Raw genomic sequence first — 17,716 nt, forward strand, 5'->3', positions numbered from 1 at the left:
TGGCCTTGCCTTCCCCAGAGGGGAATGACACATGATCAGATACAATGACCACTGCTTTGGAGGATGACTTTAAGGGACAAATGAGGAAATAGGCAGCCAGTTAAAATGTCATTGCAGGTACCCGTCTCTGCTTGTGCAGGAATGGGAGAAGAGAACGCCTAAACATTGGGCCTAGCTCCAAGAAGCAGACTTGGGAGGATGAAGGCTTTGACCCTAGGTCCCAAATCCTGACTGCAAATTGCAAAGAGAAACCAGAGAGGCACTTAGAAAACACTCATGTTTAATGACAGTCTTGGTTTTGTTTTTTCTTTTTTTTTTTTTAAGAAAAGGCTTTATACACTGTACACACATTTACATGGCCTTAGAGGGTACCTGTGCTAGGAAGAGGGCCCCAGGAAAAAATGGCCTGGGGCAAGGCACTGAGGTAAGTGGGGCCTCTGAGGCAGTATCTCCAGGAGGAAGCAGCTGCCTCCCTGGCTGGCTGTGTACCTTTTGGCCTGGGTCCCAGGAAACACACCTCTGAATCACCTGCTGGAAGGTAATCAGTCTAGCATCTCTCCAGTAAGTGACTTTATCAAGAAAGATACTGCCGGAGGCCCAGGTGCCCGGCTGGGGCAGAATGGTACCCTGGGCATCCCATCACCAACACCACTACCCACGGGAACCTCATTACAGGAATAGAAGGAAGACAACGTGGTTCCTGAATTACTGTGGGGGCTCTGCTTTGAGGGACAGATGGAGGCCTTGACTAGCCAGGTTGACCGTGGAATATTGGTAGGTAGAATATTGTTGGCCCATGACTTCCCTTATTTGTAAGTAATATCAAAGCCTTTGCCCAGTCTGAGGCAGTTGTTGGCAGGTGACCATGACCAGCATGGCCCTTCCTGCAAATAGTGGCTGTACCCCAACCCACTCACTCCCCTGAGGAGACCTATAGTCTCTGTCTGTCCCATGCCTGAAGCCCAGAGCCCCAAATAGGGCTATGGGTCTCTTTAATGATATAAGTGGTGTGGCAGGGGTTGGTATCCCTGAGTGCATCCATGATGTTGTCAACGGAAAGTATTGGCAGGCTCTGAACAGTCAAAGAAGTCAGGACCTATGGGGCGAGGAAAGCCTTCCAGAACCTTCACCTTCACAGGGTCAAACTTCCAGTAGAGAGGGCCACGAAGGAAGTAGGCATAGCCTGAAAAGAGAAGGAAGTCAGACTGAATAAGCAAACACTAGGCTCTGCGTCCACCTGTCAGGCTAGGCCTAGAGACAGACACTGTGCTACGTGAACAGGCCCCCCACTCCTGAATTCACTGGACTCTGACGAGCTTGGCATGGTGGTTTCATGTCTGTGCTTCCCAACATTCAGGAGGTAGAGGCAAGAGGATCAGGAGGAGTTCAAAGGCATCCTTGGCCACATACTAAGTGTAGAGCTAGCCTGGACTACAAGAGACCCTGCCTTCAAAATTAATGAAATAAATACATCTGCAGACTCTGGAGCTGGCTTACCAGAAGCCCCTTCCCCTCCAGGGAGCCTTTCTGTCTGCCCCGCCAGGGTCTGGTCCAGTAGGTACCAGGAACCTCAGTTCAAGTCCTACCTTTCAGGGCAGCAAGTCCTGTTTTTGTTACCAACCTCCCTGTTACTTCATACAATGGAAGACAATACCCGAGATACAGAGCTTAGGGCTACTCAAAGTAGTTCTCCCAGGGAGTCCCAGTGTTGGTGGGCACAGAAGCAAAGGGAAGGAGCAAGCAAGAGAGCACTGGGCTCGGCTCTAGTCCTCTGCCCTTAGCAGTAAGCCTGGTGGTCCAGTGGTCAGGAACAGTGACCATTCTCCATCTGGTATGTTAAGTGACCTTAATGCCCATTCCTCTGTTTGCCCCTTTGAGACTATGCTAGTAAGAGCTGTTACAGCCAGGCACGGTGGTGTGCTCCTTTGATCCGACTTGCTTGGTCTACAAAGCAAGTCCCGGGTTAGCCAGAGGGATACATAGACCATGCCACAAACAAACAACCACAACAAAAGCAGGTGCTGTGATATCAGAAGGCTGTTCTGACACTTGTCTGAGACATGTAAGAAGACTGGCAGGCCTGGAGAGATGGCTCAAGAGGTTAAGAGCACTGGCTGCTCTTCCAAAGGTCATGAGTTCAACTCCCAGCAACCACATGGTGGCTCCCAAACATCTATAATGAGATCTGGTGCCCTCTTCTGGCCTACAATCATTACATGCAGACAGAGCACTGTATACATAATAAATAAATAAATCTTTAAAAAAAAAAAAAAGACTGGCAATATGCCTGAAGCATTGTCTACCCTCGGTAAGCGCTGGCAGTGGCCAAGGGACCTGGGCAAGTCCTTGTAACCCTCTGGCCTTCAGTCTCATGACATTGGTTGGCCACCAAGAGGGGAGATAGCAGCACTAGACAAAGGATCCGTGATGATCTGAGCTTCATAAAGTCTGTGCATAGGGGAGGGGAACAGGATGACAGCCACTCACTTTCCTCCAGCTACCTTACCCCCAACTCACCCTCAGCATCCTGGAAGGCAGCGTCAATCTCAGAAGGCACCCCTCGCCAGTCAGTGGCACGTCGGGGCACAGGACTGTCCACGCGTTGGGTTCTGGGGTGGAAACGCCAATAGTCTCCACCTTGGAAGAAGTAGATCTTGTTCTTCTCAGGACCCCAGACCAAAGCAGCGTGGATGGGAGACCCCTGCAGGCCCAGCTTGGAGAGTGGCGCAGGGCCTAGGACTGGCTTCTCGCCATCATATACCCAGTACTGAGCACCTGCCAGAGAGGGGATGCTGCTAGGAGCTGTCAAGCCACCACTGCCATACCCAGTCACCGTGGATCTGCTCGGCCACCATCAGGGACTCTCCCAGCCTGTTTCTTTTGTCTACAAAACATTGCTGGACAATAGTGCTTTTCTCAGCAACCCTACCCCAGGAAGGATGTTAGATCCCATCTCAGCTGCGATGAGCCAGGTGAGAAGAAAGCAAAGCTTGGGTTCCATAAGCCCAAATTAAGGTTTTTCTGGTCAACAGAGGGCTGCCCATCGCAGATGTTTGCTGACCACCCCAGGGTCCCAGCCTCTGTAATAGGCCCTTCAGGTGCCTTAGAATACACATCCTGGGTTCCCACACCTCACCTGTTGTTTATGAAGTCCTGCCACCTGGAATGTTCTAGGTTGTCATCTCTGTCAGATGAGAGTTGAAATCACAGGCTCCAGGGGTCACTACGCCTACATCATTTTCCTGCTCTGCTTTTTCCAAGCTTCACGCCGTGAGTTATTCTGCCTCTGAGCTTAAGCCCTCCTTTCAAAAGCCCCATCCCACACGGTGGGCTTTGGTGGTTGAATATATCAGCGTGCAACTGCAGCGTGCAAGACCTCCAATGCTATTCTGATCTCAAGAGCTGCCACCTCGAGGAGACTCTCAGTTGTGCTCAAGGAGTAAGCCCCACTCTCTCTCGGCGCTGAGTGCTACGGGCACTCCCTCTCCATGCCCACTGTGTCCCTGAGTCATCCGCCACGACTCCTGGCTGACTTCCAATTCCCACTCACCTTGGAAGAACCAAATCTGGCCCTGGGCATCCTCAAAAGCTGCATCCACAGGGCTGGGCAGTCCTTGCCAGTGCCGAGAGGCCAGAGCAGGATACCCAGGCTGCAGCCGCCCACTGCGCAGCCTCCACACAAAGCCTGCCTTGAAGAAGAAGAGCTCGCCTCGGATGGTGGAAACTGCATCAAAGGAAGTCTCACAGACATCTGGTGGGGTTTCCGGCTAGGGTGGGAGAGAGGACCCAGAAAAGAGCCCATATTGGAGCCATAAGACCAGCAGGGCTGCCGAGGGGACAGGGATGGGGGCCTCGCCTGTGTCTTCCCACTCATCTCATCCTTACCTCCAGCAGTGCGATCTCATTGGTATCTATCCCAGCCTGGGAGCCCAAGGCTGGGGCATGGGAGGTGGGGACCGGCTTGGGCTGGCCATAGAGGTGCTGGATGCCCCTTCGGTCATCCGGGCTGAGGCTTAGAGGGTAGCGGAAGGTGTAGAAAGGGGACATAAGGGCCTTAGCTGTTGTGGTATGTTGCAGGCCCAGAACATGGCCAAATTCATGAGCCGCCACTTGCAGCAGGTCTGTGCCTGGAAACAGGGGAGGCGAGTTAGGCCACCTCCGCTTCCCGCCACCAGTTGCCTAATTAATCTCTAGACCCCAGTAAGTACACCCTAGTTGCCTCATCTGGAAGATTAGGGTCCAGCACATACCCTGGTTGTCCCCAATAGTCCAAGTTTCATCATAGTCAAAATGTACATCCCCTTCTCGGTGGGTCTTGGGGAAGAAGGCATGGGCCAGGATACCCCCAGGCCCATCAAATGGCAAGTTGTCCCCATGCCAGTACCTAGGGGTGGGGGGTGGGGCGGGGAAGAACAGTTAGAGGCTGCTGACAATGGGATGTGGCCCCAGAAAAGTCCCAAGCCACAGGTTTCACCTGGTGAAGTCAATCATGATGTCAGCTCGTCCCTCATGCACCTCGGTGAAAGTTAGCGGCGTCACCTCACTCCATACCTGGAGGGCCTCTGCCACCGTCTGCCGTACCTGCTCCCTTACAAGCTGCCATGGGAACCGGAGGATCCTGGGGGGAGGTGGAGGGGCCTGGGCATGGGGTAAGGAAGCCCCTGAGGATGGAGGAGGCAAGCTTCCCCTGGAGTTGAGTGGGGTGACTAATGCCTTTCGTCCCAGCACTGGCGAAGCGGAGGCAGGAGGATGTCTGTGAGTTTGAGGCCATCCTGGCTTATTACGTGAGAGCTTGTCTTACCTTGGCCCCTGGGTGATCAGCGGGTGTGTGTGCACTCAGGGCTGGGGCCACGAGTGTCCTGGGTCTCAGGTTTAGGAGGCTGTCCCTAGACACGTGGGCTCACCTCTGTGTGGGGATGTGCATGTTTAGACATACACACTGAGCGGAAAGGATACAAGGCCAGGGGGTCCCAAGACCTGACAACACAATTCGCCGTGGGAAGTCTTGTATTGGAACTCGATCAAAAATGCTGCACCCCTATCTCAGCTTCAATGCCAGGTGACCCTAGAGCATTGTCCCTCAGGCTTCCTGGCCACCTGCTGAGGGACCTCCTAGATCACCAGCAAGTAGTCCACCCTGACTTGTATCCACCTACAAAAGGCCAGTTGTAGATTATGGTAGATTTGACAATCTACCAGAGCTGTGGCTCTGTCTCATTAGTATGGGTCCCATGCCTGGGCCTTACACGTCTCTAATAAAGTCTCCTAAGTCCCAGAAATCTGTCCATAGGCTTGAACTTAGGCTTTTCTAGGCTGGAAGAGTGTGGTTAGCTCCATGTTACTGGTCCATGAATGGCTCGGGGAGGCGGGTCAGTGGGCACGCAGGACTGTGTGCTGGGTGAATGTGGCCCTGGGCATCTCAGGAATGAAGATGCTCCCCTGGTCCCTACCTGTAGGTGAGGTCTGTCTTCTCCCAGCGCCCTCCTGACAGTACGAAGCGCTTCTGTCGATTTCGGGCAGCGTTGAGCACATCAGGTAGGTCAGGCACGCCACATCGAAGAGGTCTGGAGCTACTACTGGCAGGACTAGGGGCCCAGTGGGAGGCAGGGACAGATGTCAAGCTATTAGGCAGAGCCGCATGCAGGAGCTGCGGTGGCCCTCTCTTCACAGGGTGGTGACGGTGGCTAGCCTGGGCAAAAAACAAACAAACAAACAAACAAACAAAAACCGATGCAAGACCCGAGTCAGACTTCAGAACCTCGGGGCCTAAGGTTTGAGATGTAGTTCTTTAGCACAGCGTGGAGGAGCTGAAGGGTACGCTGGCACAAAGGCAGGTCCATCAGCCTTCGGTTGAGCTCCTGCCCTGCTTGAGAGCCCTGGGCTGTCTATCACCAGCTCCTGTTGATGCATCTAAGGTCTAGACAGGAGCACGTGGAGACTAGGGGAACACGAGCTTAGGAAGCCCTAACTACCTTCTCCCCACATACCCAAGGAGGCATCTGAGCATGCTCCCCGAGCGTGGAGGGGCTACACGCAGCCTGCAGTGTGGCCCCTGGCTGCCTTACCTAACACGGGGATGAGACTCCCAGTAAGCATTGCTCCAAGAGCCCAGGGGATGCATTTAGCACAGGCCTTGGGTACCAGGTAACTGGGGTTTCCTTTTCTTTTGGTTTTGGTTTTTCCAGGCAGGGTTTCTCTGTGTCTCTGCGTCTCTGTGTCCTGTCCTGGACTCGCTTTGTAGACCAGGCTGGCCTCGAACTCACAGAGATCCGCCTGCCTCTGCCTCCTGGAGTGCTGGGATTACAGGTGTGCGCCACCACATCTGGCCCGATGTGGGTTTCCTTTTTTTGTTGTTGTATGTGGGGCGCTGGTAGTTGAATCCAGGGCTCAGTGCACTTGTGCTCTACCACTGAGAAACACCCCATCCACCTGAGGGTCCGGTTCTAGTAGAGACACTTTGGCTCAAACCCTGCCAGATCTGTCCCTTCGGGGCAGGGAAGAAAGGGACAACCAGTTCCCACCCTGTCAATGTCTCTGGACCACAGACTATAACCATGACCAGAGAGCTGCATTCGTCCCGTATTATTCCCCAAAGGAAGAGGTTACAATTCTTTTTTGGGGGGTGGGGGTGGGGGGTTTACAAAGTACCCGTTGCCTCCCAAGTAATTTGCATAGGTAATCCTTGAAACTACGCCTGGGGACCCCCTTAAAGTATCACAATGAAGCTGTGCACCCGGTTCTTTATGACCAGCCACAGGGGCCTGTCCAACCTGGCCAGCAAGAGAAATTCCTCTGTCCAACTCTATCAGGAGTCTAGCAGCCCTCTCAGAGAATGTCAGGACACTGTCACCGCCTGCCTCCCAGGAGCCTCTCCTAGCTCAAAGCCCAGCTCATCGCTAGGTCTCTCGTCTCTGCCACCCAGAGAGAGGCTGGTAGAGCAGCCACTAAAGAGGAAAGGAAATGGAGACGAACGATCTTTCCCATCTCCACCACGGCCCCTTCAACACTGCTCCCCTCTCCTCCCTGTGAGGCATCAAGGCCATGGCCAGAAGCTCTGAGCTCCTGAAGGCTGAATTCTGTGCACTGGTGACCCAGACAAGTGCCTGTCTCCACTGAGCTCCAGCTTCGCCATCTGTCAAATGTCAGTCGTTGAATCCTGCAGCAGCACCTGATGCAGGGCAGGCCCTTTCCCAGGTACTACGCACCCCGCCCCCTTAGGCCCCAGTACTCCCTCCCACACTTGGGAATCTCCTCTCCCCAAATTCTCCATTCCTCCAGGGACCACTGGTATCCAATGAGCTACAACTGGTGAGCTGGCATCCCCTGGCATCACCTATCCCTGGTGAGAGTTTGTGGATAAGTCATTATTCTCATTTGATCCTAAATGCCCAACACCCCAGGCCATGAAACAGAGTCCAGAGAAATTAAAGACTTTAGGCCTGGCATGGTGGCACACACCTTTAATCCCAGTACCCGGGAGGCAGAGGCAGGAGATCGCTGTGAGTTTAAGGCCAGCCTGGTTTACAAAGCCAATCCAGGACAGTCAAGGCTACACAGAAAACCCTGTCTGGGATTGGGGAGGGGGGTGGCAGACTTTGCCCAGGATCACACCCCAAGTCAGACAAGAGCTGGGCTCAGCCTTGAGGCTTATGCCTCTCCCCCTGAGAACTCGCCGGCTCCCCCATCGTCTTGGCTTGTCTCCAAGACCCACATTCCTAAGAAGCATTTCTGTTTCTAGTGCATTCCCTTTCTCAGCTAGCAGCCTTCCTTTGGCCTGCCCAGTGGAGGGGCCTGATTCACTCTGCCCCACCCTCCTCTTGCCTGGCAGCTGCCAATCCACAGCCTCAGACATACTCAAGGGACTCTGGGCTGACCCAGTCTCCTGGCATAGCTTAGACACTCAAGGTCAGTCCTAGGAGTAACTTCCGATCCAGACCATGGGAGGAACCTAGCGGAAAGTAAATAAAAAAGGGCCCCAGACTAGAAAGCCACTAGGGAAGAACAGGCAGCTGGTGACCCTTTTTTTTTTTCTTTTGAGACAGGGTTTCTCTTTGTAACAGCCCTGGCTGTCCTGGACTCACTTTGTAGACCAGGCTGGCCTCCAACTCACAGAGATCCGCCTTCCTCTGCCTCCCCGAGTGCTGGGATTACAAGCGTGGGCCACCACACCTGGCTCCTCAGTTTGCTTTTTGTCTAATGAAGATGATAGTGGTTAGTTAGTAGGCAACCCTGAGAAAAAGTCACTTGGTTAGGCTGTGATGAGGGGGGGGGAAGCAGCAGAGACGTCAAGGAAACAGCCGGAGGACACAGCTCCATCCTCGCACTCCTGCCTAACCCCCTTCCCACCCCTCTCTGCTGCCTCCAGAAGGGAGGGCAGCTTCCCTGGCCACTAGGTTGTGGAACTTTCACCAACTCTGAAGGCTGGGGGATGGGATGAATAAATATTTACTGAACTCTTTTGGCCATGCCAATGGCAGTCTAGGGATAAAAAAACATTAGAGGTGACCCTCCCTATGCATCTATAGACTGACAGATCCTCAACTCAGATTACACACACACACACACACACACACACACACACACACACACACACACACATGCCCCGCCCCAGGCTTGTCCCCAAGCCCTGTACAAGCAAGCATCAGAGTGGCTAAAACTGCAGGTGACAACTGTGTCTCTCCAGTGTGCCCAGCCTCACGTCATTCTATGCTAAATGCCCAACAGCAGGTACTGATGTCCCCTCCTGCTCTGTCCCCTTAGCAAGGAGTCAGAGGGGGGTTGCTTCACCCAAGGTTTCATAGTTCAAGCTCAGACCTGTCCAATCCTCAAATCCATGAGTTCAGTCCATGGCTGGGGGCGGGGGGTAGGGGGTGGGTTAGCAACTGTGCTCCAAGTCTGAGGGCAGGAAACTCCACACCCCGCCGGAGGAGCTCCTGACCCACCATAGTCTCTCCCCTTTCCAAACCCTTTTGCTCCCAAGGCCAGTGTGGGCCAGAACTGGCAGGTGGACCAATGTGGATGCTGCACGGAGGGACCAGTCCCAGGACACCTGCCTCTCACACCCTCCTCCCATCATTATCTGAGCTGCCTGGCTGCCTCAGCTGGCCACTGAGCGCATGGTATCCAGTGGGTGCTGTAGGTCTGTTGCGGTCCCGGCTCCAGTCCCACCCCAGCTTAGTCGCTACTCTGACAGGTGCCTCAAAGACCAGCCTGGAAAAAGGTCGCAGCCATTGGGGCACACAGGCTGTGAGCCCCTCAATCCCTGTCTCCCTCTTTGCCTCTTTGCACCCCCTTTCCTTTCTCCCTCTCTGTGCTTTTGTTCCCTGAGAGTCTACAGCACCCCGTTTCAGTGACCCCTTTTATTCTGACTGCCACTTGATGCTCATACACACTTCTCGCTTTCTGTCGGCTCAAAGTTTCCGAAACTTGCCTCCTGCAGGTTGAGGCACCTCTCTCAACCTGGGCCCCATTTCCTCTGTCCTGGCTCAGTCCTTTATTCTCCATCCACCGTATACACCTTGCGGGGTGGGGATTGCTCACTGGAACCACACACCCGGGAGGCTGTTCCCCCTCACCCCCAACCCCAGACTCGCTTTGCTTCCTTCCTGTGATGAACAAGGGGCCCTGGTATCCACTCCCTCCGCTACCTCTACCAACACACACTCCAAGCATCCCTAGCTGGGGCTGGAGGAGCCGGTTCCCAAGCTGAGTCTGGGCACAGAGTTACACCTCGCCAGCCGCAGACGCTCCACTTGCAAACCGCCAAGGACGAGAAGCTCCTTATCATGACCAGAGAGACCCAAAAGACATTTCGGGGACCGACCGCGCTAGGTCGGTGGGTCAAGCTCAGCTAGTGGGCCCAGCCCGTGTGCCCAGCCCTCCCTCGGGGAGGAGCGGCGGGCACTCACCGGTGGCCTGGCCCGAGCCATGAGCGGCGGAGGCAGGAGAAGCAGCAACAGCAGCAGCAGCAGAGGCAGCGGGAGCAGGAGGGCGCGCGAGACCGCGCGGAGGAGACGGGCGGCCCGTGCCATCCGCCCCGGGGCTGCTGGGCCTGCTGGGCCGCGCCGGGCCACCACCCCTTATAGCGTTCGCCCCGCCCCCCGCCGGCGCCCGGACCGCACCCCCCACCGCCCCGCCTTCCTCTGCCTTTTGTTCTAAACCCAACCGGCCAGCAACCATGGCTTGGGTTGGGGAGGAGTGGACCCCTTAGACCTGGTGAGAGCCTTGGAGAGGCTCAATCAAGCGCTCCTGCTCTCCAACCCCACTTTCGGAAGTCTCATCCTCTGCCAGGTCTCCATGGTGGTTTGACCTCTCTCTGACTTCTTTTAGCCTGTGACAGGTGCTCAAATCCCCCAGCCTACCAGTCTAGCCAAATCCATTGGGAAGCTGGCACAACAGCTCCTGTAAGGAACCTGCTATTGTAATATGACCCCGGGGAAACTAAGGCATATAGCAGAAGTCGGCCAGCCACTCACCTTAAAACAAGCCAGAGAGACAGGTCTGGATAGATGGATCAGATGTTAGTAGCACTATTGCTCTTGCAGAGAACCGGGGTCCCATTCCTAGCACCCACATGGTGGCTATCCTAGGATCGGGAATGCCTTCTTCTGACCTCTAAGGACACTTGGCACACACTGACGCACATAATACATCAGACCGGAGACAATTACGGAGAATCTTGGAGGGAGGGACCAGACAAACGGGAGCAGAGATCTGGGAGGAGAGAGACATAGGGAGATGTCTGAGTTGGGCCCTGAAGGGTCAGGTTGTTCCCTGGCACCGGCCCTGGCCAACAGGCTTTGACCAGTCGGGCCAGGTTATCTGAGACATGGAGAGAATCAAAGGTGAGAACGAGGTTCACATGCTCAAAAAAGGTTCATCCGCTCCCGTCTTTGCAGGGGGTGTCCAACTGCGCAATGCACCCTCTTTGACGACCTTTTCTACAAACCTCCAAAGCTAAGAATGAGGCAGAGAGGCAGGCAGGGCCCCCGAGCTGCTGCAAGGTGGAGCCAGAGAGCATGGAGTTTTGCTTGGCCATCTGCAATCTTTTAAAAGGCCTCACCTCTTAAAACGCTGGCATCTCTTTCATTCTTCTTTTCTCGCTTCCTGCCGGGCCCCTTTCTCTCTCTTCTCTTTCCTTTCATCACAGAGTCTCCTATGCATACATGCTGTCCAGGCAGGCCTCCAGTTTAAGATTTCTGGTTTAGCCTATCAGAGGGATAGGATTACAAGCACATATCATCATATGTAGAATTGCAAGGTCTGTTCAGCCTTATTTTAGCAATGTTGGTAAAGGAATTATAAAAGGACCGGGCATTTATATATGTATATATAAAAAAGAGATGTGTATAAAATGTGTATATATGTGTATTATATATATTATATATAATTTATATGTATATTATATGTTTTTTATTTTGTTTTTCGAGACAGGGTTTCTCTGTGTAGCCCTGGCTGTCCTGGACTCACTATGTAGACCAGGCTGGCCTCGAACTCACAACGATATGCCTGCCTCTGCCTCCTGAGTGCCGGGATTAAATGTATGTGCCACTACCACCCGGCTGCTGCTGCTTCTTCTTCTTCTTCTTCTTCTTCTTCTTCTTCTTTTTCTTTTTTCTTTTCTTTCTTTCTTTCTTTCTTTTTTTTTTTTTTTGAGACAGGGTTTCTCTGTGTAGCTCTGGCCACCATCGCCAGCTCTCATACATTATTTTCGGATGCATATGAAAGTATAGCATTTTAAAAACAAATTATTTACTGGATGTGGTGGTGCACGCCTTTAATCCCAATACTTGGGAGACAGAGGCAGGTGGATTTCTGTGAGTTTGAGACCAGACTAGTGTGTTTCAGGACAACTGGGGTATATAGAGATCCTATTTCAACAAAATTGTTGGGTTACTAGGGAACAAGCAGCTGGGGTGCCTATTTAACAAATCAAAGAGGGCCTGGCCTCCAGGTTCTCCCAGCATCCCTCAGTCCCTGTCTGTTACAGGGCAAGGCTGGCATACCCCACCCCCTATCCTATACTTTCTAGCCCGGGGGCGGGGCTTCCTCTCCCCCAGAGGCTCTTCGCTATATAAACCAGACCTTGTGGTTCCCTCCCTCCCCTGCTCTGCATTTCTTTTTCTCTCTGCCTGCTGCATGCTTCTCCCCCACCTCCCATTTTGGTCTCCCTGACTGCCCCAAACCTGCTTCCAATAAACTTGCCTTTATACTTCTTTAATTTGGTTTGAATTGGCTCATTTTGTTGGCAGAGAATACCTATCAAGCCGGGCGTGGTGGCGCAGGCCTTTAATCCCAGCACTCAGGAGGCAGAGGCAGGCGGATTGCTGTGAGTTCGAGGCCAGCCTGGTCTACAAAGTGAGTCCAGGATGGCCAAGGCTACACAGAGAAACCCTATCTCGAAAAACCAAAAAAAAAAAAAAAAAAAAAAAAAAAAAAAAAAGAGAATACCTATCAAAAATTAAAAAAAAAAAAAGGAAAAGAAAAAAAATCCAAACCGTAAAATATTCATTTGTGTAATGTAAACAGCCTTCAGTTGTTGCTAGGGTTGCATGGCCACGTTTTGAGGAAACCAAAGGTCACTAGCCAGAACCTAAGGCATTACCACCCCTAGTAACAGTTCTGGGATTACAGGTGTGCCCCCTACCCCGGCCCTTTTAACTTTTTTTTTTTCTAGAGACAGGGTTTCTCTGTGTAGCCTTGGCAGTCCTAGACTTACTTTGTAGGTCAGGCTGGCCTCAAACTCACAGGCCTACCTTTGCCTCCCGAATGCTGGGATTAAAGTTTGTGCACCACCACGCCCAGCTTAACTTTTTTTTTTCTGACATGATCCCAACCAAAGGTCTCTGAGGCAAGACTGTAAAAACCAAGTTCTCAAGGCGTTAAAGATGATAAGAACTGGGTTTGGCTTGACCTTGGCTGGCAAACACCTCTAGGCATTCAGGTATGGCTTGAATGTTTCATAAACCTTATCAGTTTCTGGTCTGCATCTCTGGATGGATGCCAGGAGCCCAGGGGACTGTCGTAGGGTGGTCTCGGGGTTAAGGGGCCTGAGTGTACCTGGGACAGGCATAGCACAAAGATGCCAGAGATGCTCTAAGAGTCGAAGAAGGAATGAGACGCCTCCTAGCTCGGATTCTGAAGACACACCACTGAAAGTCTTTGGGCTCTAGTCTTTTGGTGATCTTGGGATAGTTATTGTCAAACTCTATCTTGTGACAGGAGTCAGGGAGCAAAGCCTGGCCTGGAGTCTCTGTTCCTTCCTCCGCTGTTGGCCTATGTATCTCTTTTTTCCTCTGGTCTCGTAACAAACCCCTATTCCACTGCGCCTGGGTTCTATAATGGTCCCAACAGAAAGGCCTGACCTCACTGGCCCTGCTTTTTAAGCCTTCTGGTTTACAAAGCTGACCCAGGTCCCCAGGACCCTCATAGCACCGGGGGTAGCTCAGGAGCGGTGAATCCTGGAAGGGCGAGCTTTACCACCTCCCTTTTGTGGGGCGTGTCCCCGAGGCTCCGCCTCAGATCCCGCCCTTTTCACCTGACTCGCGGGACGCTGCCGCGTTAGTTCCTCTGCACCAGGCTATTGCGACCATCTACGCGTCTTGCTCTGCTTCTTCTTGGTCCCACCGCTGTCATGCCTCGGGGAAGCCGCAGCGCGGCTGCCAGGCCGGCGACCAGGTGTGAGGGGAACAGGGACCTCCAGGGGAGGGTTGAGGGAAGTGTGGGTACTCTCCCAAGGGCGTCCGCAGAATGACCTTGGAGGCTGCTGCGCCATGTTGGCTGGGGGAAGATGGAGGGGCGCAGAAACACGAGGCTAAGACGAGTGTCGCCCTGGTTCCCGGAGCATTAACCCTACCTCCTCTTTCTTCCTGCAGCCGTCCAGCCCACCCTCCTGCCCACCCACCACCCTCAGCGGCAGCCCCTGCACCTGCCGCTTCGGGTCAGCCGGGTCTCATGGCTCAGATGGCGTCCACTGCTGCAGGCGTAGCCGTGGGCTCAGCTGTGGGACATGTCATGGGTAGCGCCCTGACCGGCGCCTTCAGTGGGGGCAGCTCGGAGCCTGCCCAGCCTGCGGCCCAGCAGGTGAGCGGGAGGGCTCAAGAGAAACGGAGGCGGGATACGCTCAAGGTTGCAGAAGGAACCGCTTAAGCGTCCAGCAAGGAGCGACCCAGTGTGCTCAGAGTTGCCTCAGGCATTTGGTCAAATGAGGATCCTAACCCTCGTGGTTGTCGCTCGTTGGAAAGCTCGCCCCAGCCGTCATTTGAGGGCAAAATGTCTGTCTGACTGCCAGAGACTGACACCCACTAGATCTTTCAAGATGAAGAAAGCCCAAGCTCAGATGTGCACAAAGACTTGTCCAAGGACACCTAACGCTAGTGGAGTAAGGAGAAATGCAGTGGTTGTCACCAGAGCCCAGCCTGCCACCGTGGCATCTGTTCCCCTGGTGACCTATGCCCCACTAGGGTTCTGCCAGGCTTGAGCCAAATCCAAATGCTAGTTTGCATTGTGAATCCTGGGTCATGAGAAGTCAGTGTGGCTGAGCCAGGATGGTGCTGTAACTTGGGGGTAGGGCGTACACTCTGTAAACACATGTAGTGGACAGCCTTTTCTAGAACCTTCTCTTCGCCCACCTGCATTTTGCTCAGCATGTCCGTTTTGAGGCAGAAAGACAACCCTGTGTGTAGATGTTGAGTTGCCTTTAGAGGGCTGCCGGCTTACCCTGTGCAAGGGACGCGGCTGAGGGTCCACCGAGGCAGTCTAGTCCTGGGTCACCCAGCCTGCCTTGAACCATCCTTGGGGTACCAGGGCTAGGGAAGTGGAGGGAGGCAGGAAGCCTCCAGCTTTGGTACTTTGGGTCACCAACTTTGAGCCGACCGTTGCCTCTCATACTCTTCCCCAGGCCCCTGCGCGTCCTGCCTCTCAGCCCCTGCAGATGGGGCCCTGCTCCTATGAGATCAAGCAGTTCCTGGACTGCTCAACCACTCAGAGTGACCTAACCCTCTGCGAGGGCTTCAGCGAGGCCCTGAAGCAGTGCAAATACAATCACGGTGAGCGGATGGCCTGGCAGGTGGGTGGCCTTGGGAGGGGCGGGCCCTCTGGTACCCGAGGGCTGATCGGTGCTCTCTGCTGGGGTTCTTTCTACAGGTCTGAGCTCCCTGCCCTGAAGAGGCTGTGGGCTTGCCCTGCACCCTAACCCCTCACCGACAGCCTGATGGAGATAAGATGGGTACCTGGGACTGGAAGTAAGGAGGGGAATTCTCACCCCACAGATTAACAGAAGACATCACTGTTCAATTAAAAGAGTTTACTTTCGACCGCAGCCTGCTGTGTGCCTACTTGCTGCCCTGTGAGCTGGGAGGTGGGATCAGGGGACATAAGTGAATGGATGATATCTCAATTAGTGTGCTGTGCCTCGTCTTTGCGGAGGTGTTGAGGGGGGGGGTTGTTATATAACCCTGGGCTGCCCTTGAATTTCTGAGGTGGGTTAGAAGGAACCCTGTTATCTGCATTGTGACAAGCCAAGGGCAGATTCTTCTGAGTGGGGAGCGGGGTGAGGCGTTTACAAGTGGCCCAAGGACATTAGCTCCTGGGACCTGAAACTCCTCAAGAGGAGCCTATTGTCTCTGCCCACAGGAACGTCTGCCCCCTCATCCTTTGTCCTTGGATCCTCTTCTCTGTACTCAAATGGCGCGTGTGTGGTGGGGGGTGGGCTGGGGTGCGGGGGAGGTGCCCACACATCCTGTCTGTGACTTTTCTCTTCTTGCTGATGCAACTTCTTAGTGATGGCAGATTCTGGAAGAGGAGTCCTGCAGGATCGCTGTCTGTTTGCAGTTGCTCAGAATGCAGAGGTCAGGGCCAGTCAGTCCCCTTGGCGCCAAGTCCAGCTGCAGCACTTGGCTGTGCTGTGCCAGGTCATAGGACCCGCCGGAATGGAAGCAGGCCCTTCAAAACCCAGCACAGACTGCTTCATCATGCTGCTTTCACTGGGCTCAGTCGGGAACTAGGCGTTGAGCACCTACTGTGTGCCAGGCTCAGTCGGGAACTAGGCGTTGAGCACCTACTGTGTGCCAGGCTGGAGAAATGTATATGTGCTTCCTAAACGCAGCGTGTTTCTGCCTTTAGGGTGTTTATACTACAGCAGCATAGTAGGACTTATTTCGAGGTACGGTGTGTGTATATGTGTGGAGGTGGTGCCTCTCGGCATGCGTGTCTATCTCTCAATAAGGGAACTCCCTTTTAGACTTTTTCCATACCTTTTCTGTACCAGGCTCCGGCTCCAGCTAGCGGTTTCTAGATGGCAGGGAAGTCACCCTTCGAGACCTTGAAGCGAGACCTTGTTCTTGGTGGCCACGCCGAATGCCTGTCCGTCTTCTCTGACTATTGCTTGTGGCTGGAATGCCGGAGAGCCAGCACAGCTCCTCTGGAAGGCCCAGGAAATCCGGTTGTTGGGGGGAGAGGCCGTGACATCCACCCGCTCATCTATGTTGTCGGGCATCTATGTGTCCCAACCCCACTCACTGATACTCACCTGCTAACTCAGGACACCGATCACCCAGGTTGTCCAATAGTGACTCGTAGTGAGTGGGGGTCCCATCTTCCCCTCCTGCAGAGTACAGAGAGAACAAAGGACCCCAAGCTGTCCTGGTGGTCCCCATGCTACCCTTTGTTTTGTTATCTGTATCCTGGCCCAGGCTGGGGGGGTTGGGGATAGGACCCAGCCAAGGTTGAGGCTGAACAGGTTCAGCTGTCTCTTCGCTATAGTCCAACATAATTGAAAAGAAGAGTGTTGGGCACACTTACTGGTGATCTGTACCAGGATATAAGTCCCTTGCTCCTGTAGCAGGGAACAGGCCATGGAAGGGGGCTGGGCAGCCTCCTCTTCTAGCCTCACCAGACGCCCATCCTCAGCCAGGAGGGCGATGGTTGCTGGGGAGACATGGGAAGAAGCTGGGTGTGCCGTATTGTTACATGGGACCCTAAACCTTTCCTCTCCGGGGCCCTCTAGGTCTTCTTACCTTCTGGGGGGACCTGAACCTTCTGTTTCAGATACATAGCGAAGGTCGCCAGGCTGCACCAGGGGTTCACCAGCTCCCGGCACCCAGCTAAGGGAGGGGCACAGATGAGTGGGTGGATGTCACGGCCTTCCCCAACTAAAAGAACTTCTTCCACTCCCATGCCCAGAGTTGCCACTAGGATTACGGGGCGAGGAGTCTGCTTCAGGCCTGGTACCCTAGGCAAATGATGCTCAAACGGTATTGGAGACCCCTCCGTGTAGAGGACTGGGGACCACACTGAAGTCCTCCCGGACTCTGGCCCTGCCCCCTCATCCTGGCATTGCTCTAGCTCCTCATGGAAGCAGGTTTCACCAATTCCCACCCCCCTACCGCACCCCCACCCACGTTCCAGTCTGTACCTCTCCTTCCTGGGTCTCTAGGGTAGAGGGGGGCACAACCATGTCCTGATGCTCCGGGCCAGGGGACCCTGCTTACCTCCAAACATCACAGTGATAAACATGGCTGCAGAAAGGCCGGAGTCAGATCTTTGACCCTCTTCCTCCCGTTCCCTCCACACAGCTCCCACCCCGGGGAACTGCTCCTGTGAGGATTGCTGGGTTAGGTGGGCCTGGCTCCTGGCTCTGGCCTGGCCCCTGCTCACCCCCTTGCTCAGCTAGTCCAAGACCACTGGCCTCTTCTCTCTCCTGCTGCTTTCTCAGTTG

At 54.0% G+C, this 17,716-nt stretch overlaps 3 protein-coding genes and 1 long non-coding RNA gene across 5 annotated transcripts in view; 1 reads left to right on the plus strand and 3 right to left on the minus strand.

The window, feature by feature from the left end:
- The window catches only part of LOC311581130, a 174,294-nt gene that overhangs the window by 92,044 nt on the left and 64,534 nt on the right, over positions 1-17,716 (minus strand). The window lies entirely within an intron of this gene.
- On the minus strand, positions 259-10,077 carry MMP11 (matrix metallopeptidase 11). Of its 2 annotated transcripts, none has more exons than XM_084753140.1 (8): positions 9,909-10,077; positions 5,451-5,689; positions 4,475-4,618; positions 4,251-4,384; positions 3,886-4,127; positions 3,551-3,767; positions 2,518-2,637; positions 259-1,183 (listed from the first exon to the last, which is right to left on the minus strand). In XM_084753140.1, exons 1-8 carry the CDS (start codon positions 10,029-10,031, stop codon positions 1,050-1,052), a joined length of 1,353 nt encoding a protein of 450 aa, XP_084609266.1. In that variant the 5' UTR covers positions 10,032-10,077; the 3' UTR covers positions 259-1,049. The 2 variants fall into 2 exon arrangements, with proteins under 2 accessions (XP_084609266.1, XP_084609265.1); XM_084753139.1 differs by having other exon boundaries at positions 2,518-2,775.
- CHCHD10 (coiled-coil-helix-coiled-coil-helix domain containing 10) lies at positions 13,515-15,319 on the plus strand. The gene is made up of 4 exons (XM_084753150.1): positions 13,515-13,677; positions 13,875-14,082; positions 14,900-15,047; positions 15,145-15,319. The coding sequence occupies exons 1-4, from the start codon at positions 13,634-13,636 to the stop codon at positions 15,162-15,164; spliced, it is 420 nt and encodes a 139-aa protein (XP_084609276.1). The 5' UTR covers positions 13,515-13,633; the 3' UTR covers positions 15,165-15,319.
- On the minus strand, positions 15,455-17,514 carry LOC311580739 (uncharacterized protein C22orf15; the record flags this gene model as incomplete). Its single annotated transcript, XM_084752410.1, has 6 exons — positions 15,455-15,902; positions 16,254-16,420; positions 16,529-16,603; positions 16,801-16,926; positions 17,016-17,102; positions 17,490-17,514. The coding sequence occupies 5 exons, from the start codon at positions 17,512-17,514 to the stop codon at positions 16,281-16,283; spliced, it is 453 nt and encodes a 150-aa protein (XP_084608536.1). The 3' UTR covers positions 15,455-15,902; positions 16,254-16,280.

Source organism: Acomys minous (genome assembly GCF_964271855.1).
Source record: "Acomys minous genome assembly, chromosome: 13".
Taxonomy (NCBI): Eukaryota; Metazoa; Chordata; class Mammalia; order Rodentia; family Muridae; genus Acomys; species Acomys minous.

What these genes read in the sequence shown, in the direction of transcription:
- MMP11 (XM_084753139.1), bottom strand. Translation starts at nt 10,031, where the DNA reads ATGGCACGGGCCGCCCGTCTCCTCCGCGCGGTCTCGCGCGCCCTCCTG. An exon ending in TGGCTCGGGCCAGGCCACCG is followed by an intron (nt 5,690 to 9,908) that starts GTGAGTGCCCGC and finishes TTTTTTGCCCAG; the next exon opens with GCTAGCCACCGTCACCACCC. An exon ending in ATGAGATCGCACTGCTGGAG is followed by an intron (nt 3,768 to 3,885) that starts GTAAGGATGAGA and finishes CTCCCACCCTAG; the next exon opens with CCGGAAACCCCACCAGATGT.
- CHCHD10 (XM_084753150.1), top strand. Translation starts at nt 13,634, where the DNA reads ATGCCTCGGGGAAGCCGCAGCGCGGCTGCCAGGCCGGCGACCAG. An exon ending in CCCAGCCTGCGGCCCAGCAG is followed by an intron (nt 14,083 to 14,899) that starts GTGAGCGGGAGG and finishes ACTCTTCCCCAG; the next exon opens with GCCCCTGCGCGTCCTGCCTC. An exon ending in GCAGTGCAAATACAATCACG is followed by an intron (nt 15,048 to 15,144) that starts GTGAGCGGATGG and finishes TTCTTTCTACAG; the next exon opens with GTCTGAGCTCCCTGCCCTGA.